This window comes from Carassius gibelio, chromosome B20 (assembly GCF_023724105.1).
Source record: "Carassius gibelio isolate Cgi1373 ecotype wild population from Czech Republic chromosome B20, carGib1.2-hapl.c, whole genome shotgun sequence".
Lineage (NCBI taxonomy): Eukaryota > Metazoa > Chordata > Actinopteri > Cypriniformes > Cyprinidae > Carassius > Carassius gibelio.
The window spans coordinates 25,203,836-25,229,248 of NC_068415.1; the positions used below are offsets into that span (position 1 = coordinate 25,203,836).

At 41.8% G+C, this 25,413-nt stretch overlaps 1 protein-coding gene and 1 long non-coding RNA gene across 7 annotated transcripts in view; one reads left to right on the forward strand and one right to left on the reverse strand.

Moving 5' to 3' along the window:
- The window catches only part of LOC127984356 (lethal(3)malignant brain tumor-like protein 3), an 83,080-nt gene extending 72,404 nt beyond the window's left edge, over positions 1-10,676 (reverse strand). The window contains exons 1-2 of one of the 5 annotated variants that reach the window (XM_052586998.1): positions 10,457-10,676; positions 7,963-8,084 (exon numbers count right to left, since the gene is read on the reverse strand). In XM_052586998.1, the coding sequence (XP_052442958.1) occupies positions 7,963-8,064 (102 nt within the window). In that variant the 5' untranslated portion in view covers positions 8,065-8,084; positions 10,457-10,676. Of the gene's footprint in view, positions 1-7,962; positions 8,095-10,456 lie in introns of all 5 variants that reach the window. The other 4 variants (XM_052586997.1, XM_052586999.1, XM_052587000.1 and 1 more) reach the window with 4 other exon arrangements.
- Positions 10,677-13,200: 2,524 nt separating this feature from the next.
- On the forward strand, positions 13,201-24,422 carry LOC127984378 (uncharacterized). Of its 2 annotated transcripts, XR_008160577.1 has the most exons (4): positions 13,201-13,293; positions 20,576-20,641; positions 23,047-23,092; positions 23,352-24,422. It is a non-coding gene; the product is annotated as an uncharacterized LOC127984378 (long non-coding RNA). The 2 variants fall into 2 exon arrangements; XR_008160576.1 differs by lacking the exons at positions 13,201-13,293; positions 20,576-20,641 and adding an exon at positions 20,664-22,842.
- Positions 24,423-25,413: the final 991 nt, after the last annotated feature.

Consider the following 25,413-nt stretch of genomic DNA (forward strand, 5'->3'; position numbering starts at 1 on the left):
ATCATAAGTCTCCAAATGGTGCATAAGCTGCTTGTTGACCAACTTCTCTAATATTTTATAGAGAGAGTTCAAAATGGAAAGGTATCTGTAACGATTTAGATCTGAGTTATCACCCCCCTTTAAAAAGTGAGAGAGAGAGATTAAAGATACAAGCGATAGGCGCTGCAATAATAAGATGACTTCTTTAAAAAAAACTGGATCTAATTCATTCAGTAGATTTATGAATATCCAGATTGAGCAATTTCCCAAGTTCCTCAGTCTCTTGTATCATCTGGAAGGAGAAGAAAGAGGGACCTAAGGCAGGTGAATGCAACAGATGCCAAGTTAACTGGAGAACAATTAGTTCCCATCACTATCATCAACTTCCCATCACTACTGGTGATCCGAAAACCGATGCAACCGGTTCTTGACTCGAGAACGAGTCAATCGTTCGTTTGTTCGTTCGTTATCTGGCTCAGCTCGGTGTTCATCTTCAGTTCTCTCTTCACAGCAGTTCAGTCAGTGTACTGTTTGAGTGCATGCATTACTCCGGGATATTGGTTTGTTTGAACTCAGAGGGAGTGTCAGCCACATTAAAAAAGTTAACAGCTTAATTCATTTGTGGATTAATGCGTATTGGAGACGCGAACCGTTTCAAACGATTCATTTCTATTTGGTGAACTGGTTCAAGAAGATCCGGTTACATGGACTGATTTGTTCGCAAACCAGATATCACTAAACTGCAGTGTTTTGAACTCTCTCTCACAACAGACCCGGAAGAGAAGACAATGCTGAATAAAGTCATAGTTTTTGCTATTTTTGCACAAAAATGTATTTTAGATTATTCAAAAAATTCTAACTGACCCTCTGATGTCACATGGAGTACTTTGAAGATGTTCTTATTACCTTTCTAACCATGGACAGTATACCATACACCCACTTTCATTGGAGGGAGAGAAAGCTCTCGGACTAAATCTAAAATATCTTAAACTGTGTTCCGAAATGACGGAGGTCTTACGGGTTAGTCATTAATGACATAATTTTCATTTTTTGGTGAACTAACCCTTTTAAGTTCCAGGGACAGCTACTTAAGTTCGCCCATCCTACACACACGGGACTGACCGCTCGCTCACACCAACTGGAGGAGGATGGGTCAGTGTTACTCTATACACTGCACTCAGCCTGAGGGATTCCTACTCTTTCAGTCATTGAGGAGACATGGAAAACAGTGCATACCGCAAGAACGAATGTGTTCTCAAAAATCAGGCAATTTGATAATACCTAGGATATCAAAATCAACTGCGGGCGGCAGATCCTTTTCCTATTTGGCACCTAAACTATGGAATAACCTACCTAACACTGTTTGGGAGGCAGATACAGTCTTGCAATTCAAATTTAGATTAAAAACCCATCTCTTTAACCTGGCTTACACATAACATACTAATGCTTCTACTATCCAAATCCATTAATGGATTTTTAGGCTGCATTAATAAGGTAAACCAGAACTGGAACACTTCCCATAACACCCTATGTACTTGCTACATCATTAGAAGAATGGCATCTACGCTAATATTAGTCTGTTTCTCTCTTGTTCCGAGGTCACCGTAGCCACCAGATCCAGTCTGTGTCCAGATCAGAGGGTCACTGCAGTCACCCGGATCCAGTACGTATCCAGACCAGATGGTGGATCAGCACCTAGAAAGGACCTCTACTGCCCTGAAAGACAGCGGAGACCAGGACAACTAGAGCCCCAGATACAGATCCCCTGTAAAGACCTTGTCTCAGAGGAGCACCAGGACAAGACCACAGGAAACAGATGATTCTTCTGCACAATCTGACTTTGCTGCAGCCTGGAAATGAACTGCTGGTTTCGTCTGGTCAGAGGAGAACTGGCCCCCAACATTTTTAAAATGTCTAAAAAAATGGTCTTAAAGACCAGTTTTTTACGTTTTTGGTATTAATGCTTTTTTTACGCAACTCTGTGATCACCTTTATTTATATAGTGCTTTAAACAAAATACATTGCGTCAAAGCACTGAACAACATTCATTTGGAAAACAGTGTGTCAATAATGCAAAATGATAGTTAAAGGCAGTTCATCATTGAATTCAGTGATGTCTTCTCTGTTCAGTTTAAATAGTGTCTGTGCATTTATTTGGAATTAAGTCAATGATATCGCTGTAGATGAAGTGACCCCAACTAAGCAAGCCAGAGGCGACAGCAGCAAGGAACCGAAACTCCATCGGTGACAGAAAGGAGAAAAAAACCTTGGGAGAAACCAGGCTCAGTTGGGGGTCAGTTCTCCTCTGACCAGACGAAACCAGTAGTTCAATTCCAGACTGCAGCAAAGTCAGATTGTGCATCCTGTGATGACGTCACGTTGGGGAGAAGTCGAGGAAAGGAAGCCTCAGCCTAGTATGATGCCGTGTTCCAGACAACCAGTAACCCGTGTTTTTCCAACCTTAAACCCATGAAAGTGCACTGGAACGGCAGTCAAACCCGTGACTTCTTACCCGTGAACTCATGTCTCGTACTAGATCGATGTACTCCGAATTCCGAGGTCACACAGCACGCGAAACAACGATGGCAGCCCCTACAAATAATACTGCCTACGGATGCAGTGTTTATGCAAGTGGTACACAGATGATGTCCAACCAGACACCAGATCAGCAAAAGAGCAACAGATCCCCCAACTCGCCATCAAAAGCACTCAACAGGCACCCGCAATCTAAGAATGATCCGCAGGTGACAAAAGTGTTCCAAAGACTGTAAAAATAATGAAATGCACAAGCATTACTGAAAAATTAACACAAATGCAGAAACAGAGAGGAGACATGTAACGGGTAACCAGCTCATCTATCTAATATCTGCCAATGGGGTAAGAAAAATAATCTTGTTTAGCCTTTGAATTAAGAGTACTTTTCTTAATCCATCGGCAGATATTTCTGCTCGTTTTAAGCAAAAAATAAAAGAATTAGATTTTTTTTTTAAATCAAGACCATTTTACAAGTCAAGTTAATGCATCTTGATTCAAGAATGTTTAGATATTTGTGCTAGAAAACCAGACAAATATTAAGTAAGAAAACTTTCTCAGGTTACTCGTGTAACCTTGGTTCCCTGAGATGAAGGAACGAGACATTGCTTATCCCTTCCTCCAAATACTACAGAAGCCTTACTGAATCACACCAATCAGAATCAGAAAAAGGCTAATGGCATTCAAGCATGTGCAATATGAGGGGCTCCAACTCCATTTAAGGAAGCGCTTGTACGTCATCAATTCAGAATCTTGATTGAAGCAACTTGGCATTCTAAGATCCTGAGCTTGGTGACACTGCAATAAGAACAATGTCTCATTCCCTCATCTCAGTGGACTGAAGTAACGTGAGTAACTGAGAGCATTACCTCTCAATTTGGTTACTTCTACATTGCTTTGGGAATGTATAAATTCCCGCTGTGTCATAACGATGGATCCTGGCTTCACTTAGTATGCCTACTTTCAGGTATGGAACCGTAATGAGAGTGACAATGATATTGGCACTCTTGGTAAACACATTCCAATCTACAGGACCTAGACAAACCATGTAAAAGTCAAGGGGGGCACTGCAACTAGACGAAGCCACGTCACAGCAGGGACGGAGTTAACACTGGTGAAACAGAGAATGTGAAATGGCAGCGGCTCCAGCGCCATCACATATAGATTAGTATAAGTTTGTTCAATTTCAATGAAATTATGTGTTATGATGCAACGGCCATATCAGTGCTCAAATAAGCAGAGTATTATGTTTATCATGTCCTAAAGACGAGATTAACTATATCATAACAATGTGATAAGCTGATAGGGACAGCATTGATTTGGTGGTACGTCAGTACAGGAGTCTATACGACCTAGTAGAAATCACTGAGGCAAGCAGTTCAGATCATAACTGGGGGTATGATCATATGAGGCTATGAGACTATGAGACTATGGCTAAGTAGGCGTGTGTGCTGCTCCAACTGTCAGCACACGTGAGGCAAGCAACAGGTTATAAAACCTTGTGAAAGTGCTGGGTGATAACCAGCGGTCACCATGCAAATGTCCTGAATAGATATGCCATTTGCCAGGCCCATGAGGATGCGAGTCCACAGGTTGAGGGTCCCAAACCCCTATAGGGCATTCCACGCTCTTACAGCCAAAGCAATTACATCGATGAACCAGTGTGACAGCCTTTGCTTGGATACAGGCAGGCCTTTTGTGTGCCCTCCAAAGCATGCAAATAGCAGATCAGAGAGCCTGGATTCAATAAACAAGTCATCATCAATTGACAGCGCCTGCAGGTCGCCAACTCGCTTAACAGAGGTAAGTGCAAGGAAAGCTGTCTTGAGAGAGAGAATGAGTGCAAGCTCTGTGATTGTATGGGCTCAAACAGGGGTACCGTGAGAGCATCAAGCATACGTGCCAAATCCCAAGTGGGCGGGTGGTAGGGCAAGGGGGATCAGCCTTCATGCTCCTTTTAAAAACCGTATGATCAGGTCATTTCTGCCAATTGGGCAATTGTTGACGTGCGCATGGAATGATGTCACATACACTTTCGATGTGAATGGTGTACAACCAATATCAAATCACTCTTGAAGGAAGGCAAGAATTATTCGTATTAGGCAGTTGAATAGGTCCAGCATCTTCACCAGTTCTGGGAACCACGGCAGATTGGGCCATTTCAGTGCCACTATCAGAACAGATTTTCTGTCCTCTCTGATATTACAAGACACGCAAAGCAGAAGTTTCACTGTAGGAAAGGCATACTTGAGTACTTTTGGCCAGCTGTGAGCTAGTGCATCAACTCCCAAGGGAGAGTGCACAGAAGAAGGTCTCTTGCCAAGTGCAAGCTCACACCCCCTTGGTGATTAATAAATGCTACCACCGTCACGTTGTCCATTCAGATGAGTAAGTGATGGTGGAGAATGTCCGGGAGAAAGCACTCAGTGCTAAGTGTACAGCTGTCGCATACGGCTCTCCAGCCTCTGCTCGATGCATTTGTCATAACAGTCTTTCTCCTTATCACTTGGCCAATAGGAACTCCCCAGTGATACAGAGTCATATTGTGTCAAGGGGTCAGTGCATCCCAGCAGTCGCGCATCACTTTAGCCCCATTCACACTGCACGCGGGACCTGGCATATTGCCGGAACATTGCCAGGTCGCCTTCTGTGTGAAAGCAACCACGTCCCGGGATTGATTCAGGCATTGAACCCGGGTCGGGGACCTAGTAACATTGCCGGTTTCGACCCGGGACAAGCGCTGTGTGAACAAAAGCCAGATCTAATGCCGTGTCGAAGTGATGATGCGCGTTATCGCGCGACTCTTTTACCGGCTGTTTTGAAGAAAGATCAACGTTCGCGACAAATAAATGTGTGCAAACTGTAATGAAGCAGAGATCAGTTATTTCCTTACTGTCCGCACTGACGCCGAGATCGTCCACTTGCTTCAGTGAAAGTATAACGTGCCTAGCGTTTCCGACTCGTACATTACACGTCACGCCCTGATGTCATATGTTGTTACGGGATCTTTATGGGTTGTGTGTGAAAGCATGCACATGTCCCGGGTAATCACTGGCAGTGTAAAAGTGCCAAATCTAGCGACCAGGGAACAATTGCCGGAACATTTTTTCACGTGTATTTGCCGGAATCGCAGTGTGAAAGGGGCACTTTGATGCGCAAGGTGCCTGTGCCCCATACACTTTGTGGCACCTGGCCTTTTAGCCAGAGCTGAAGCGGTTGCATTTGTAGGGGGCTTAGTTTGCACACTGTCAGAGACTGAGCTTGTCGTCGAGCAGCGCACGCTCTAATTTGGCTAAGATTAGCCAATCGTTGAGATAGTTCAGGATGCGCAGTCCACTCTGCTTTAGATGCGAGAGAGCAGCATCCATGCGCCAGGGATAAACCCAGGGGTAGGACCATGAATTAGCACGCTATCCCCTCAAATGCAAATCTCAGGAAATGCCTGTGGCGAGGGGCTACCTGAATGTGAAAACAAGCATCCTTTATGTCCACAAAGATAAACCAATCTGATGTGTGAGAGGATTTGTCTTTTTTTAAGGGCCGGGGAGCAGCTGGCCCATACAGTTAATGAATAACGGATCAGCTATGACAGCCTACATCGCACATCCTGCTATGTGACAATCGTGGATTCGTACATCGCGATATCGATGCTTAAACGACACATCGTGCAGCCCTAAGTGTAACTGTTCTTTATTGAACCTTACAGGGTATTTCATAATCCACTCTGATACCCCTGGCAGTGCCTGGCATGCTTCCGTAAACTGTGACAGTGGGCGAGGCAAACTGCCCACCACTATGCATAACTTGCTGTTGGGGGGCCGGGGAGTTTAATAACAAACGAGTGTGAGAGTGCGTGATGGAGGAGAGGGAAGTGAGAGGAGGAAAACTGTTCTGATTTTGAGGTGAGTTTTGCATGGCATTGTGGAAAAGTCTAAACGCAAACATTACAATTACTTTCGCAGCTCGCAACAAGCAGGGGGGCCTGTTGAACACACACAGCAGAGCTTCGTCAGTGGCTCATCTTCGGCGCTGAGTGGAGCTTTCCTCCTCAGAGAGACAGCATCATGATTGCGGCTTTGCTTCCGGTGCTGTCAGGGCAGGGCAGGGCCTCTCGCTCTTCGAGCCTTCACCATCATCTCATATTAATGCTGAACAGCAGCAGAAGAGGCATGCGGTCTTCCCACACGCTGCTCTGATGAGGAGGGGTAATGCAAAGGCGGATTCACGCCAGCGCACTATGGCAGGACATGGCTAATGGCCTTCAACTGTTTCAGAACCTCGACGAAGCGCTCCGTGAATGTCTTTGCCATTGCTCCAAAGAGACCTGAGGGATTCACGTGCTCATCCAGAAGGGCCGTTTTTAACTCGTTGAGTCCTTTAACTTGCTCAGAGTAAGCCACAGGTGACAATATAGCACCACAAGATTTCCCATGTTGTGGCCGATTGCTCGAACGGTCACATTCATAGCTCGGAGGGCCAGGGCAAACTGAGTTTAACATACCCAACTTGTTCAGTGCCATCCACAGAGGACATGAGGGAGGAACCCGGGTTGTGTACTGGACTGGTGAGCAGCACATTCTACAACTTCACTATCTTGTCATACACCTTGGGGAAAGAGGGGCCAGGCCTTTACAGGGTGTCCTTTCAGCCACTGTCCGACTGGAGGTACCACTTGTCCAGACGGCTCATCAACTGCACTGGACAGGACACGTAGGAGCTCTGTATCAGTATAATGGAGGTCCCCCGTGTCACTGCCATGGATTCAGTGTAATCCAGCGGGCTGTTGGTACACTTCTCTCTCACAGACACTGCCACCGAAATGGCATCATCCTTCTCTTCAGCGCCCCCCATGGACACAACATCTTGAGCACTGGGGGAGGGGGTGGAGATCAGTGGTCATAAAGCACACTGGAAGGGGACCTGCAGCAGGTGGGTGAGGAGTGTGCAGGCTCGTAACCTGACCCTGACAGATCCACATCAGAAGCTCGAAAGAGGCTGCAGAGTAAGACAGCGGTAGGGCTAGTTGGGCAAGTTCATCGCCTTGGACGATGAAGGCTCATATTCAGTTGGATCTACACAGGAGAGGCAATCGCAAGTCATCCTTGTTGTCCGAAGTTCACTGGAAGCTCACGGGAACACAGCAGGAGAAGAAAAGGTGTGTCCGCTGCAATGTGTAAATCACGATGAGTAGTCTTGTTGATAGGCTTCTTGCTTCTCACAGAAGACTGGCTGAAGGAAAAGATTCTGAACGGATGACGTTCAAGCGCTGACTTATATAAAGTGGGAGCTCCTCATATTGACATTATATATCAACACCATTGGCCAGTTTCACTGGCGTGATTCAATTAGGCTTCAGTAGTATTTGGAGGAAGGGATATTCCCAAAGCAATGACTAAATCGAAAGGGAACCATTTTTTGTCATGTAATAAAGGTCTATATGTATTTGCTAACCTTGAGCTCGCTGCCAGGCAGTGTTCCCACTCCGTCCTTCCAGTCCATCGCCCCGTACACATCAAACTCTGGAGCGGCTGTGCTCGGGCCTGACGACTCCATCACACCCGCACACAGCTAATCTAAAAAACACTGCATAATAACCCACAAAACCACCAGATATATGAGCCTTAATCACAATATACCACTTGAGGTCATTACAAACCACACTGAAACTATTCTGTGATCTTTATACTTCATCTATACAGACACTTTGTGTGTTTTTACTAAAGAGAAACAAAATTCTGATTTAGATATTTAATGTTTGTATGCGCATGTAAACATGCACAGTCTGAATCAGAAACCATAACAACTGAATCTCACAATTCACTGGTCACATTTCACGCCACAATTAAATATATACAATATATATATATACTGTTTTGATTACAAATTTTTATTTTTTGTTTAGATAACTGCATTGTAATGTGTAATTTTAGTTACAATTCAATCAGCATTAAATGTCTTTTTCTTTTGTTTTTGGGGTAAATATGGCCCAGACATATTCTTGGCTGATCAGATTCATCCATATACTAATGTTAAATCATTTAAAGCACTCTAAATTATTTGCTATTAAAAAAAAAAAAAAAAAAAAAAATTCTAAACAAATGAAGACATGCAAAAGCCTCTAGGTGTCATCTGAAATTTTCTTCTGGAATTAGCATTTTTCTCAGGCTGCTATGTTTATGTTGAGTTATTTAACTTTAACAGCAATGAAAACAACCTACTCACTGCTGTTAAAATTAAATCTACTGAAACTAAACAGGTCATTTTAGAAGAAAACCTGAGACAGCACTTGAGAGGCTTTTACATGTGAACTCTTCAAATATTACATTTTTAGTTCAGTGTTAGTTTACCAGCTACCGTCTAATCAATAGCACTGTTTTGTGCATTTAGACAGTATGCATGTTTTTGTAAACTGCCTTTAATGCATAATCTATCAAATAAAAACATAAGACGACTTGTTTCTTATCTGTCCTTCAAATCAATGTCAAACCTTCTTTTAGCTGTGTTACCCTTGGACAACCACAAAGCAGCACAACACAACATAACACACTGTTTAGCATTGTAACCAGTCTAGCACTGTAACAAGTTAAACTGGGAGACGGCATAATCGTTGTATTAACAGGCAATCTTTAGGGCACAGAAGCAAGTTTCAGGCGAGTGTGTGTCTCTGGTGTGTGTGTGTGTATGTTAGTGCCGCATGAGGCCTAGCGCATGTGTGTTATTCCCGGATCCGCCAGCAGATCGCGCTGCTGCTCGCCCTTCATCCGCGGCGCTGGAAACTTTCAAGCCCCGTTCAACAATGAATAAAAAGAAATGCACGCAATATTGTCACATATTGCAACATTTTGTCAGCGCATCGCGTGTTTTGATTCATTTTAACATGGTTTCGCATGAAATGCCGGTCAGAGTTGAATAACTGTCGCATATGCGGAGGTTAAACGATTTTCTCAGCTGTAGATGGTATTTATAGGTATTTGCTATGTTATATAATTAAACAAAGTTTATTTTCTCAACAAATATTTGAAATCTCCGTGCAAATGCTTTACTTTTCTATTTGAAGTGCAATATTCCGTCATCTATTTGAATAACATGATTTATTTTATTTATTATATATTTTTAAATAATGATGATGTAGATTAAATTCTAAGACGACGACGATCAAATGAAATGCATGTTAATTTTCCACTTTGAGTTTTACTGCGCCGGATTTTCTTGTTAAACGCGTTTGTTTTAACGTCTGTGTGTATTTCTTGCGTGCAGCTCTATTGTATTAAATAGTTTCCCCTGAATGCACACTGAATAATACTGCACTGAATGACAGTGCAGTATTATTTTCCCCTAAATATCGACGACGATGAGCTGCGATGACATATTTCAGACGGCACAGGATCAGATATTAAAACACTTTTCTTTAATGTGTTTTAAAGGCAGTTTCCCAAAATGGCGGAGCAGGAATTATATTCACTATATAATTGAAAGACACGGGCCTGGCGAATCGCGACATTATTGCTGATCAATGACATTTTTAAAGTGCATGATTGAGCCGATCGCACGAGACGTGTTTTGTTTGGCACGATCAGTTCCTGTCGTTCCCAGCACACAGGAGCAATGCACTACTGCTTTGCATTATTCTACACAGACTCATAAATACATGCTTTATTCCTGCCATCAGCCGCACATGCACACTTTGATCCTTTCTATCGACTGCGTCTATTTTGAGTGTCATTCGTTAGCGTTATTCTTTATTTCATACTCTCTTCCTGCTGCTCATATTATTGATGACACGTCCAGGCGTTTTCTACTTTAAATCTAACTTTCGTTCTTATTCCTTCGCATTAAACCTCCCGCGAAAGTCTGAAGCGGCGCATAAAGGTTTATTACAGAGTAGAAAATGCAAGACGAGCAGTTTATTCTAGCGTGCGATTGTTTTAATTTGTCTGTTTCTTACCCAAATTCTCCCACGAGTACTGAGAAATTGGCCAGGCGGACTCCAGTGCGCATGCGCAGTGCAGCCGTCGCGCTTCACACTCGCCCGTCATCATGACAATATCGAAAGTTTTGCGCTGAAACAATTGCGACGGATCTCGAGGGTCCCACCGACCCAGCAGCCTCCTCAGAAACCCGCCTGCGGCTCTTTTAACGAGCGGCGACGGGGTCCGGTGGCGTTAAACATCGCCATTGCTGGTTTGTTACTAAAAATAAATTCCTGCGTGCGACCCAGCCTTCCAAAATGTATAGAAACGTCTCAGTAAACACGAACGATCAAACTCTCGTGGGTTCATTGCCCACAGATGGAGAAATGCGATGCAAACAAACGCTGTGCAGTGCTCTAGTTTCAGATATTCATGAACTACTGAACTAAACAACACTGGACTGATCCTGAACTACTGAACAACACTGAACTGAGCTGTATAGAGCTACAGAACAACACAACACTACAAACTAGATTGAGCTACACTGAAGCCTACTGTAAACTACACCAAAATAAATCAGCAACACTAGATACTATTAAACTAACATATACTGAATTATAGCCTACTACTAAGTTCAGTATTACAATGAGTTTTTGCAGACCTTCATCTCTTGAAAGTGTGTTTAACTGTTTAATGTGTGTGAAGGCACATATAAGTACCTCATTTTTATTTCCTGACAATAACACAGGCTCACAACACATAAATGATGCTGACGATGTAGAATTGAACTGATAGCTATGGAAACAACACTAAATGATGAACAATGATCAAATAAACCGGCCACACAGCTTCCACAACCAAGCAGAGCAGGATTGATTGATTTATTATGTCATTTGTGCATGCATGCTCTCCTCTTAGGCTTTAACACTGCATCTAACTCCAGTTATTTGTCAGGTAATCGATTTAGACTAAAGATGTAAATATATTTGCTGCTTTATTAAAATGACTGATCACTCGTCCGGAGTTGCATGCCTGCAGTAGCTGGTTTTGGTTTTACTGGTTTTGGCTGATGGCTCAGTGTCATGCTAACATGCAGGATTTATGTTGCAAATTGAGTTCAAAGGCCAAAGAGATGACTTTTCAAGGCAGAGGTGAGGCTTTAATAGCAGCTCTTGTCACACTATATAGATTTCTGCAATCCCGTCTTACCTTGTTTCAGTTAATATGTAGTGCACCTCTACATATTAAAGTCTTATATTAAATTACTTATGCTGCTTTTGTAGGATCATAGAAGATCCCTATTATCACTGACATGTGAAGCCAGTCAACTAATCTTTTAATATTTATTAATGTATGCAACTTTGTATTTTTTGCTTACCTTTTGCTCTTAAAGGAAAAGACCCCCCCCCCCAAAAAAAAAAAAAATCCATCATAGAGTTTTTTTTTTTTTTTTTAAATATGTAATATGTTAAATATATTTACACATGTTTGTTTACAGCTGTTTTTGGTTTGTAAATGCTGCTTGATCTGTGCAGATTTCTCTCCTGATTCAGACCAGAACACTTTCTCTCTGGAGGAAGCTTTATTATGGATTATAGACTCGCATTTTAAGTTGATGCAACAGCTCGAAGTAAAAAAAAAAAAAATGATTGATTTGTTTCTTGTCAAGATGTTAACTGTTGGACTGGAGTACTGCGGGTTATTGTGATGTTTTTTTCAGCTGTTTGGACTTTCATTCTGACGGCACCCATCCACATCCATAGCCTTTATATTTGAGAGAAGAAGCTCCAGGTTTATGAAGTGAGGACCAGCTTGCAGTCAGTGTTCACATTCATCCTAAAGATGCTCATAAAATGATGTCTACATAGACTCACTTTGCTCAACTTAACTGGTGACAAAGATGGGAAAATGCAGTTCTCTAGAATCTCACACATACGTTTGACTTAAAATGAGGACAACATTTTCAGTTTTCATTCTTTTTTTTAATCACAAGCAAGTGAGCATTGGGATTAATGAAAAATAGCTACGTTTGGTAAAACGTTGTGGATGTTGCCATTTTTGCCAGTAGCACTTTAGTATAGGGACCAACTCTCACAATTATCTAGTTGCTTATTAGCATGCATATTATTAGCATATTTGCTGTTTATTAATACTTATAAAGAACATATTTTGCATGACCATAATCTATATCCCTAATGCTACCCAGTACTTAAACTTAACAACTACCTTACTAACTATTAATAAGCAAATTAGTAGTTTACTGAGGCAGAAGCTGTAGTGAATGTTTTGTGTTTATTGCAAGAATTGGACCTTAAAATAAAGTGTGAGTGAATTCCCTTTATTTAAATAAAGGATTATTTAAATTTCAAAACGAGCAAATTAAATTTAATGATTCAAAAGTTGCTTCCCAACAGTACTGACCCAGACTTTATTTCAAACAAGTAGGCACACATTGTTTTACCCAGGAATTGCAATTGAAGCACAGTGTTAATCTGAAACCTGCAACATTTCTGGAAGGTGCTCATAAGTTAGCAGTGCTGTGGAACAGAAACAAGTCCTTACAGCCAACTGTGCTCGCAGGATGCTAATGTGAGGTATTCTAGCACAGCCTTACTTGACCAGGAGTATTTTTAGTGTGTGTGGGTAATTAGTTAGTGTAGCCCAGGCCTGGAGGTGGGCTTTATCCTGCCCAGATTTACAGAAGCGTATCACAGTGTTGCTAATCTTATTAAGAGCAGCCATGACAGATGCAGTGATTCAGTCTAATGCTACCTGCGACAGCACCGATCAGAGGATCGCTGGCCATTCATGTTGTTGGACTAAACTGATCAGACAACACCTGCCCATCCACAGCAAGCTGCATGACACCTGGGTAAAGACCATGACCATGTACAGGAATAGTTCAGGCCTCTGCAACAATAGAGCATGTTACATTTCATAATTAAGAGCAACATGCTCTCAAGTCCTCTGGTATCTGTACATCTGCATTTCACTCTAATAGCACGTTGTATTTATGTATGTATTTTAATGCATGTTATTATTGTTGCTGAGCTCACCAAGCAAATTCCAAACAACTAGGTTACATAATGTATAGATTTTTTTTTTTCCGAATGCACTGAGTGTGGTTGTGTCTGTGGCCAGGCTGTTCTTCAGAACCTGCTGATGTGTATGTTGTGTTTCTACTCGCTCTACTATATTGTGGTCAGTCTCTGCATCGGCATCCTCAGGTGAGATTTTCCACATTGAGCAGCACAACTTCCTCTCTCTCAGTCTTTCTTTCTGTGTGCGTCCGCCTCACGTGGTGATGTGTCTACTGACTTCCTGTAGTACAGAAAAGAAAAAAAATTGTCTACGTCAGTCCGTCATTCGTTAATCACTGCTACTGTTCTAGCATGTTGCATGTTCTATACATTGCATTTACAAAAATTTCAGTTTCATGTTCAACCTATTTTTACATTTTTTATACACACACACACACACACATACATATATATATATATATATATATATATATATATAATTTATTTATGTGTGTGAGTGTGTGTGTATGTGTGTGTGTGATTTTGTTGTTTTTGTCAGTTTTTTTTTTTTGTAAATTTGTAAACTTTTGACGCTCTAGCGGTTAATAAACAGAACTGCTTGCGTCTTGCGGAAGAACATCGTAGCCGGAACTACTTCTCTCTGTTTATGTCTATGAAGAATCACAAAGGTACTGGGTTACTCCGCCGCGGTACCCCCGAAGCAATCTAAAATAGTCCGAATATAAACACTTATTATAGGTGCACCCTAGTGATTCAGAACAAGCTAAAAACACGGTTTGGAAAATGGATTCATGGTGTACTCGCTTATTATATACATTTTTCTACATTTTGAACACAAACAAAGTTACGGACCGCAGCTCTGATTGGTTGTTTTTTACCGGGAGCGGATGACTTTCTGCTAATGTCAATAGGACACTGGGAGGAGCCAGAGGAGCTTGATTTATTCACAGATTATCTGTCTCATATTCTACTGTCAGGACATAATGACAGGTTTAAAGGGGGGTGAAATGCTATTTCATGCATACTGAGTTTTTTACACTGTTAAAGAGTAGGATTCCCATGCTAAACATGGACAAAGTTTCAAAAATTAAGTTGTACGTTTGAAGGATGATTTTTGTTCCAAAAAATCCTCTTCCGGTTTGTCACAAGTTTGGGAAAGTTTTTTTCGAGTATGGCTCTGTGTGACGTTAGATGGAGCGGAATTTCCTTATATGGGTCCTGAGACACTTCTGCTGGAAGAGCGCGCTCCCGTATAGCAGAGCACTGAGAGCACAACAGACTTCACTGATCAGAGCGAGAGCGTCGCCAAATGTCACAAAAGAAGTGTTATTTTGGTTGCCAGGGCAAGACAACCCTGCACAGATTACCAAAAGAGCAACAGCATTAAGGGACCAGTGGATGGAGTTTATTTTTACAGAGCATCAACGGAGTTGTGCAAGTGTTTTTGTTTGTTCCCTGCATTTCGGATTGCACATCGTTTATTTCTTAAGGATAATGCAGTCCCAACTAAAAAGGGTCACGATTGTGTGTTGGAACCACATGCGGTGAGTAAAACTGCTTCAAATATCTCTGTGTTATTAACTTAGCTATCAGCGCGTAAGCACATCAGGTAAACAACATGCGATGTTGTCATCAAACTGCACTTTCCACATGTACAGCTTAAAAAAAAAAAAAAAAAAAAAAGACGACATAAAGTGGAACTTAGTCATTTTCCAAAACCGCTAAGCAAATATATACAGTTTCAGTACATACCACATAGCATACCGCCTTTGCTGATGCTGCTCTTGTTAAATTTCAGCCTCTGGATCTGTGTCACAGCTTCCACATGCTCTCAACGCAAAAGCCTACTCGCGCTCGTGATTCTTTAGCTCCGCCCACACGTCACGCCTCTAGGCGCTCGTGTTTTTCCGGGAAAAATCGATACAGACTATCTTTCTCTTATGAATATAATAAAACTAAAGACTTTTTGGAGTTATGAAGGATGCAGTACTACTCTATAGGTACTCAAGATTAACAGGATATTGAGTGGAAACGAGCATTTCACCCCCCTTTAATAAATATGTAAAAAAAAAATTTTTTTACAAAAGTTCCCTACAGCACCTTTAATGTAACAGTTCCTTACTTATGTTTGTTACACACATAACTTTGGTGTCTTTGGAAAGAAGACCTTTTGGGCTTTAAAATAATAAAAGTTTCAAAAATAGTAAAAGTTACAGACACTGAAGTGCCTTGAAATTTTTTTTACCACACTGATTTTTTTTTTATTTGATATAAAAATACATGAAATCAGTCCTGGAGCAATCTAGAAAAGTAATGGTTGAAAGTCACATGTCTCATGAGTTTCTATTTTAAATATGAAGAAGATGAAAAAGTGAAAAATGAGACTCCTGCAAATATTTTTATGAGACTATGTCTACACCCCCCCCCCACCTTCCTATGTCAGAGCGCATCACGAGCGTCACGAGGGAGCGCCAGAATTCAAATAAACAATCTTTCGCCTATCTTTCACTTTTTTTTGGATCGTCTCATTCTGTTTGTGACACTGTACGCTACAAAACCATGCTCTCGATGAAGAACTGAAATGTAAACAAATAAATTATGATCCATATTACAATGTTAATTCTTTGTTGGACTAAACGTGCTTCATGAGATGTCACTCAATGGACCCTTACCTTTCTAACTAAATCGGGATTTACAGCTGTGGATGTGTTTATGACTCGTTATTATGACGAATCTGGTTTGTACTGCGTTTCCATTCTTCATGTTTTGATATGTACTGCTTACACAAATGTAGCAAATGCAGTGTTTATAAGCTCTCCATTGGAAAACAGCAATCTGTCGTCGATGCTTGAGGCTTAGATCTTCAGAATGATATATACTTTTTCAGGATAAAATTTGTCCCATTTGTATCTATTTGTAAATATTGACTGGTGTAGCCGGATTAATATGGGAGTAAAACACGGGTTTGATTTTTGATACATGAAAGGCAGGATGAATTCTCCTGTACGCCAGAGGAAATTTGAGTCGATGGCACCTCTGGATGAAGGCGTGAGTGGAGGGAACCGTGACTAGGAAAACTCGTGGCTGATAACCTATACTACACTCAAATGGAGAGAGGCCCATGGATGACACTGGTAAGGAGTTATGCGCATTCTCAACCAAAGAGATTTGTTTGCTCCAGGATGAAGGATTCTTGGATACCAAACATTGCAACATTTCTCTCTAAATCTTGGTTGGCTCTATATCCAATAATTTACAAAACTCTTGCCAGAATTTAGACATGAATTGGGAACCCCTGTCAGAGACCACGTCCATTGGGAGGCCATGTAATCAAAAGACATGATCTCCTTGGCTGAAGGTAATTTAGACAAAGGAATGAAATGTGCTTTCGAGAATCAGTCAACTACGGTCAAAACAACCGTCATGCCATTAGAGGGCGGTAACAAAATCTAGAGCGATGTGGGACCAGGGTCTCGAAGGGACAGACAGCGGTTGGAGTAACCCATCCGGAGGTGGTACCACTGGCACAAACTGAGCAAGCCAAAACAAAATCATGAACATCGCGAGCCATTAATGGCCACCAGAATCATTGCTTTACTAAGCAACTAGTACGACTTACTCCTGGATGACAAGCCACGTTGGAGCAATGACCCCATCGAATAACGTCGGACCTTAACCCCTCCAGAACAAACAATCGATTCGGTGGGCAGCCGGGAGGAGGCGTTAACCCTTCTAAGGTCATCTTGACCTTTGATTCAACCTCCCATATGAGTGTGAAGAACTACTTTCTTGGGTAAAATGCACTCGTGAGTAACCGGGCATTCAGATGGATCAAAAATGAGAGATAATGAACGGGTTTGATGTTTTTGGAACCCTGAAAAAAAGTGCCCACCGAGCCTGTCTGGAGTTGAGTCTTTTAGCAGATCTAATATATTCAAGAATCTTATGGACAGTCCAAACGATAAAAGGTACCCCCGACCCTTCTAACCAATGACGACATTCCTCCAATGCTAACTTGACAGCCAACAATTCTCTGTTACCAATGTCGTAGTTACGTTCAGCAGGTGATAGACGATGGGACAAAAAAGCCCAAGGATGCATCTTGTCATCTGAGGAAGTGCGTTGGGAAAGAACCGCACCTACCCCCACCTCTGATGCATCAACCTCCACCATGAACTGACCTGTGGGATCAGGGGCGACTAAGATGGGAGCCGAAATGAAGCGGTTCTTTAGGTTGGTAAATGCAGCCTCGGCTGTATCGGACCACCTGAACATAGTTCTGGAGAAGGTCAAGGTGGTCCGAATGGCGGCTAGTTGGCTGAAATTACGAATGAAACACTGATAGAAGTTGGCGAATCCCAGAAACCTCTGTAGGGCCTTATGGGAATCTAGACTTGGCCAATCTATCACAGCCTTAACCTTGTCAGGATCCATGCGCACTCCCTCAGAAGAGGCGATGCAAGCGAATTTCTCTGCCTTGACAAAAATCCCATTCTCTAGCAACCTCTGAAGCACTCACCTGACATGTTGAACATGTTCCTAGAGAGACGAAGCATAGAACAATATGTCATCCAGGTAAAAATATGAATTGGTGTCTATGATGTCTCTTAACACGTCATTCACGAGTGCCTGAAAAAGCGCTGGGGAGTTGAAAAGGCTGAATGGCATAACCAAATATTCAAAATGCCCTCTGGGGGTGTTGAAAGTGATTTTCCATTCATCCCCCTTCCTGATGCGAACCAAATGATATGCCTTACTTAAATCCAATTTTGTGAAAATGGATGCTCCTTGCAGCCTCCCGAAGGCTGAAGACATCAATGGCAAAGGATAAGTATTCTTCACCGTGATGTTGTTCAGCTCTCGGTAATCAATACAAGGTCGCAAAAAACCATCCTTCTTATCAACAAAAAAGAACCCCGCCCCTGCAGGAGAAGAGGAAGGTCGGATGAACCCAGTTGCTAGAGAATCAGAAATATATTTCTCCATGGCCTCCCTCTCAGGAATAGAAAGAGAGTAAAGTTTGCTCTTAGACGGAGACTTACCTGGTAATAAATCTATAGCACAGTCATAGGGATGACGCGGAGGAAGAGAAGCAGCGTGAGACTTACTGAACACCTCCTTCAGGTCCAGGTACTCTGCGGGCACGTTTGACAGAACCGCTGCCTTCTCCTGAAACACAGTACCAGACATAGACGAACAAGCAGACACCAGACAGGAATTGTGACAATGCTTTCTCCACATAGTTATAGAGTTCGAGCCCCAATACACCCGAGGATTATGCTTAGCCAGCAAAGGGTGGCCTAAAACAATGGGTGCAACAGGGGAGTCCAGGAGGAGGAATGGAATAGTCTCGGTGTGATTGCTGGAGGAGATGAGGGTAATAGGACCAGTCTTAAGTGTGATGTCGGGGAGTTCTTGACCATTGATAGCTTTGATGGAGATCTGATAGAACAGAGACGTGATGGGGAGTTTTAACTGGTGTGCCAGATGAATGTCCATAAAATTACACTCAGCTCCATAGTCCAGGAGCGCCTGACTGTGTAGGTGTCGTTGGCCCATGTCAGACTCACCGGAAGAAAAGTAGATGGTGAGGACTTTCCGGCGGAGATCCCACCCGATAGTAGCCTCAACCTTACTACTGGGCTTGCTTTTACCTGGCAAGAGTGTAAGAAATGTCCAGAGCCACCACAGTAAAGGCAGAGTACACGAGACCTCCTCCTCTCTCTCGTCTCCCAGGACAGCCGAGCTCTCCCTACCTGCATTGGCTCGTGATTGACAACGGGACCGACTGTGTTCTCCGTGCTGCTGCTATGAAATCCAGTGCTTCCGGTAGTGCGTGTAGATCGAGCATGTTGTTCCAGTCGATCAATGCGGGCATCAGCATGGAGAGCCAAGTCAATTAATCAGTTGAGTCTAGGAGGTAAATCCAGCATATAAAGCATGCAAAATTCGATTGAGTAGTCCACAGCAGAATAGTCACCCTGCCTAAGATCCGTGAGTCTTCTGGCAGCTTCCTTGCCAGCTACTGCTCTGTCAAAGACCCCTTTCATCTCTGCCGCGAGAGCATGGATAGAGGTGCAGCATGGGTCCCGTTTCTCCCACACTGCCATTCCCCACAAGGCTGCCCATCTCGTAAGTAGCGCAAGGACGAAAGCCACTTTAGACTCCTCCATCTCGAACGTTCAGGGCTGCAATGAGAAATGCATTGAACGTCTGACAAGGAATGCTCTACAGAAGTTCGGCTCACTGGCATAACTCTCGGGAATGGGTAGCCGAGGCTCCGGTCGATGGCTCATCTCTGGTACGGCTGGGGAACAGGTGGTGCGGTCGGCACAGTGAAAATGCTAAGTTGTTGGATCGGCTGGGTGAGCTCGGACACCTGCATCATGAGTGCTTGAACTGCGCGTCCAGTGTTGGTTATGCTCTCCTGGTTGAGCTTGCAGCTTCTATGAATGGTCAGATATCTCTGTAATGGCAAAGTAGGAGAGGAAGCAAATGCAAGTGTAATGAAGATCTAATCACACAGAACGTCGCGGCCAGGGATCAGGTCCTGAACCAGACGCAGGGACTGAGACAGGCAATCCTGAGGTGAGAGAGGAGGGTGAAGAACCCACGGTGAGTACGAGAGTGAAGTGATCTGTCATGAGTGAAACAGGAAAGTATCAAGGGCGAAAACACCAGGCACGAACACAGGAGACTTCAAACAACAATCTGACAAACAAAAGACGAAAGACAGGGCAATAAATAGGGAGCAGGAAATGAGTGGCAGCTGCAGCTGATGGAACAATTGGTGGTCACACCCACATGAAACCATCAATGATAACGAGACACACACCTAACCTTACCCACATAGATCAAAATAAGACAACAGTTCTACCATGACAAAAGCTCCACTGTAAACCAATTGGGAAATTGAATGAAAAAATACAGATGGGATTGTATGAATTAATGCAAATTAACCACAAATTCACTCAAATTTAATATAGTTAGGACTTGCTGTAATTGCTTTATATTTATAAAACGATGAACATGATGGCAGCATCACATAATTGATTCGAAGAACTAAAAGCAGGAATAAATCAAGCTGTGTGTTTGCCTGTGTGTTGTTATCAGGGTGGAAGAGGTGGACAGCTTGTGACTACACAACTCAACCGGCATGACAAAGTCCCAAGTATTTAGGTAAGCTGGCTTCAAATGTAAAGTATATACTCTGTGTTGTCATCTCAAGACCGTCACGTAGAGTCATACAAGCTAGGCATTATGTCTTCTAATTTCACCTTTGTGTGCTGATTATAGGCCTATGCTGATTGTTGATGTCTAGAGCTGGATGGCAAACAGATGATATCATGCAGGTTTATATATCACATTCAATGATGCTAAAGCACACATATTGTACATTGACAACTATTGAAGCTGGAAGTTAAGACAGAAAATGGCTGTAAAAGAGAGTTACACTCAATAATAGCCAATAAATGCCAAATTATGGGTCTATGGATGTGCAGTTCAGTGGTGAAATAAGTTTTGATGTTACATTTAGTCATTAAGCAGATGCTTTTATCCAAAAAGACTTACAAATGAGGACAATGGAAGCAATCAAAATCAACAAAAGAGCAATGATATACAAGTCTCAGTTAGCTTTACATAGCACACGTAACGTACACAAGTAACACGTACGTCTTTTTTGAAATTATATAATAAATAAAAAGAAAACAGAATAGAAAAAGAATAGAGCACACTTGTGTTAGAGGCCTATAATAAATGAAAGAAAAGGAACAGATAGGGTTACAAAAGACAAAAGGAAAGCAAAAAAAGAATAGAGAGGCAAGTGTTAGTTTTTTTTTTAAACAAGCAGTTAGAAAATGAATGTGAGTGCAAGTCTAAAAGGGGCAATTTTTTTTTAAAGAATAGAATTAGAATAGAGAGTGCTATAGAGTTAGAAGGTCAAATCAAGATGGACGAGATGTATTTTAGTCATTTCTTGAAGATGGCTAAGGTCTCAGCTCCTCTGACTGAGTTGGGCAGGTCACTCCACCAGGAGGGAATCCGTAAAAGTGATTTTGTGCCTCTTTGAGATGAACACTAAAGTAACGTTCACTTGCAGATCTTCTAGAGGCACATGATAATAATGTTACTGTGTGTAGCTAGACGTGTTAGTGTGTGTTGTGTGTTTGCATGTTGTGCAGTGAGGTGATGTATGTTCTGGGGGTCTGATATTGGTGCGGATGGTGGAGGAGTGTGTGTGGGTCTACGCCATCACTGTCACACTGCTGTACGCCACTCTGACTGTACCAGGGGACGAGACTTGATCTGGTCAGATCAGTTTGATCAATTAACCCGACCCCCTCCTTTTAAAGGAACATTATGAATGCAAATCAAACAATGCTGTATCATGTTGTCAACAAGCACAGAAAAAGCACATCTCTTATCCCACAGTTTGTGAAAGACGAGCAGAAATCATGTTTATGGAAATGTCCTTATGGAAATTTGGAACAGTTTAGAAAATTTATTTTTTAAGCCTTAACATGTCAGATAGTAATCAGCAAGAAATGCTTTCATGTCCTTCTGTGTAAAATATGTTTAATAGAAGGGTTGCTCACCAACAAAGCTGATATAATGAATCTTGCCTCTGTCCAAAATCTGTAAGAGGTTGAAGAATTAGCTTCATGTTATTGTGAGTCAGGTGACAGAAAACTAAAGAACAATGAGAGGCAATATCGTCTGTCTGCTGGACGTGTGCATAAACTAACGATTAAAATATACTATAAATTAAATACAAGAACATGTCCTGTTGAACAAGTCCACTTTATTAAAATGGATTGCTGTGCTGTGATGTCATGACAGGCAAAAATGTGACCAAATATACTTTGGTTCCTACAGACATTTTTTTTTTCTATATTTTATTTGCATGGTGTAATGATGCAGGTGTAACAGACATGGCAGGTTCCATCACCAACCAATCACAGCGCACTCCATCACCTGAGTACTAATCACTCCCACCTGCTCCTCATCCACCTGCAATCATCAGCTCACTTCAAATACCACACACACACACACACACACACACACACCCACCCAGTCACCGTCCGATCTCCTTTGCAACAAGGTCTAACCTGTGTGCTCACTCTAAGGACTGTCTCTCTACTTCCCTCTCTCCTGTCTCCTAGCCTTCAGAGAGACAGAGAGACAGAGAGAGAGAGAGTGTGTGTGTGTGTGTGTGTGTGTGTGTGTTACCTCCAGCGTCTTGAACCCTTCACCAACGGATCCCCTTCATCACTGCCTCCAGCACCATTGCCTCATCCTACACCACCTGCTCTTCTGCTTGTGCCTCAATAAACTGAGTTTCTTATACTTTCAGCCTCCTGTCCTGGTTATCCGTAACAGTAGGCACATGTCTGAATGATTGATAAATGATTGACTGGTGATTTATTGCAGTTAATTTGATCTTTAAAATTTGTTTAGAAGACTTTTATCTGGTCTTAGATATTTGTATTGCATACATTGCATTGACGATATGCTTGTGTTTGTGATTAAATGTTTTGTAAAATTGCATTTTGAACCTGTTTTTACTGTGATTTTGGTTTCAGTTACGGCTGATTTTTTCCTCGACAGAGCACTGGTGGATTGCTCTCGGTAAGTTCTGTTTTAGAAACTTTTTTTCCACTGAAACATTTGTCATTTTAGCCTCTGTCATATAGTTTTTCATACCCTATTTGAGTCATGACCAAGGTTTTGAGTAGTAACTTTCAAAGATGCAGCGATCTGGGCAATCAAAACTCGTTTCTGTAGAGTTGTGGCTGAAGTCCACAGTGTTATTAAATGTAGCTAGTGTTATGTTGAAGTAATTAATAATTTGAACTCAATAAATTCACAAAATCCGTCTTCCCTTTAGGAGTTTAAGATGGGTCTGAGGCTATCCTAACTTCTCCATGATGACTTTTCAAGGATTTGAATGCAGGTGTGTTGGAGCTCCAGAAGCAGGATTGGACGTCCTGTGAGAAAGGTCAAAGGGCAGGTTTTCTTCTGATCATTTAGAGCCGGAGCTCTCATCTAGTATTAAACACATGCTCAGTGCATCACAGACTGGTGATAATGTAATGCTGAAGGTCTCTTGCAGGCTCAGGGTTGTTGATGATGCTCTTTGGCGGGCAGCTCCTGGCTCACAGACTCTTCAGAAGTAATCTTGTGCATCCGGCAGATCTTCAGATTCTCTGACACACTGTGGAACATGTGCAGCGATGACTTTTCTCCGTTTTTTTTTTACATCAGTTTTGTTATTCCTACACGGTATTTTGCTGTGAAAGTGTCTGTTCGTGCTGATGAAATAATTCCAGTAAACCATGTTATTTTGGTGGCCTTTTGTGACATCCTATGGTGAAATCTCACAAGAGCCTGATGGATTTTGACTCGGATGCAAATTTTATTACATGCAAATTTACATCTGCTTCACTTACTGTATGCAGCTATGTCTTACATGTTAAATTGTTTGAATTTAGAAGATTTTGGACTGTTTAAATCTGGTGCACTCTGTATTATTTTGGCCATTTGAGACATTTTGTGAATCCTAAATGATCCTATTGACATAGGCCAAAATCTGTAGTCTTCAGTTGCTAGTTTGACATGTTCGCCGACTGCTGATTAATGACCATTGAATTTGACGAAGTTTTGAGGCGCAGTCCTGTAGTGTGGCATCATTTATGACAACATTAAATCACGGCCAATCATGTTGACCCTTTCTGTAGTGTGACAGTGTCAAATCTAAATCTGTTTTCTCAAATGTATTATCATTTTCCAAATCATAGCGTTGACTGCATTCCTCAGTCTCAACCCTCTTAACAAAGTTAAGAAGAAAAATTATTGATCATAATTAATGGCAAATATAAGTTCATCAATAACTACAAACAAACATTTGTGCAATTGCTTCATTAAATGAAAACTGCAAGCATTATTAAATGTTTTATTTTATTGGACCTGCAACTGTTTCCTTCAGGTGAAAATTGAGACATATTTCATTTCAAAATTATTTTCATGAGACAAGAATATGAGAGAATAATGATATATTAACTGTCTCATGACAGTAATTCTCCTGATTTGAGGAGACTCACTAAAGACCTCCTGTATACTATCACAGAGAAGCAAAAGCAGTTCAAGTTCTGTCTCAATACCAGAGATCTCCAGGCAATGAAACCGAATCGTCTCGCTCTTGATTTTGTGGTGATATGAGACCTGGATGTGTTTTAGAAGAGGAACTATGGAAGTAGCGCAGGTAATCTGAACAGATGCTGTCCTCTAATCGCTTTGGATTAAGTGCATGAAGAAATACTGATTCCTCAGGCACACGTTAGATCGGTCGAAAGCATTGCCGAACTCAAAGTGTGTCCATTTTCAGGTTTATTTAGTGATCACGTTGCTTACTGAGCAACTAGCAATAGCTGTTTTTAAAATGCATGCATCTGGTCACTTTTAGCAACTTAAAAAAAGTGACTCAATTAATATTTAACAAAGACTATTAAAAATGCAATGTGTGATTTAAAAAAACAAACAAACAGGTAAAATGCTGTTGAAAAATTAATGCAGAAAATTCCTTCATGTTAACACAATACACTGTGCCTTAATTTTAAGGACTTTAAAGAGCCAGTAAGATGAAAATTCTAAGCTTCCTATCACTGTTTATAAGTCCTGTACATTAGGTTTAAATCCATCCAAGGTTAAAAAACATTGTCATTTTGTCAAAATATCATTTTAAAATTACCTCAATTCTCAGAGATCCCCAAACGGTTTGCGCGAAGCTGTTCAAAAGATTCATTTTCCTTAAACCCCACCTTTCGGTAGCATACTGTGTTCTGATTGGTCAACTAACATAGTCAGGTTTGATTGGTTGTTCCGCACACACCTCCACGGTAAACTATGCCTTAGCATCTGTTTGGGGTGAATTATGTCTTATTCCTCTCATC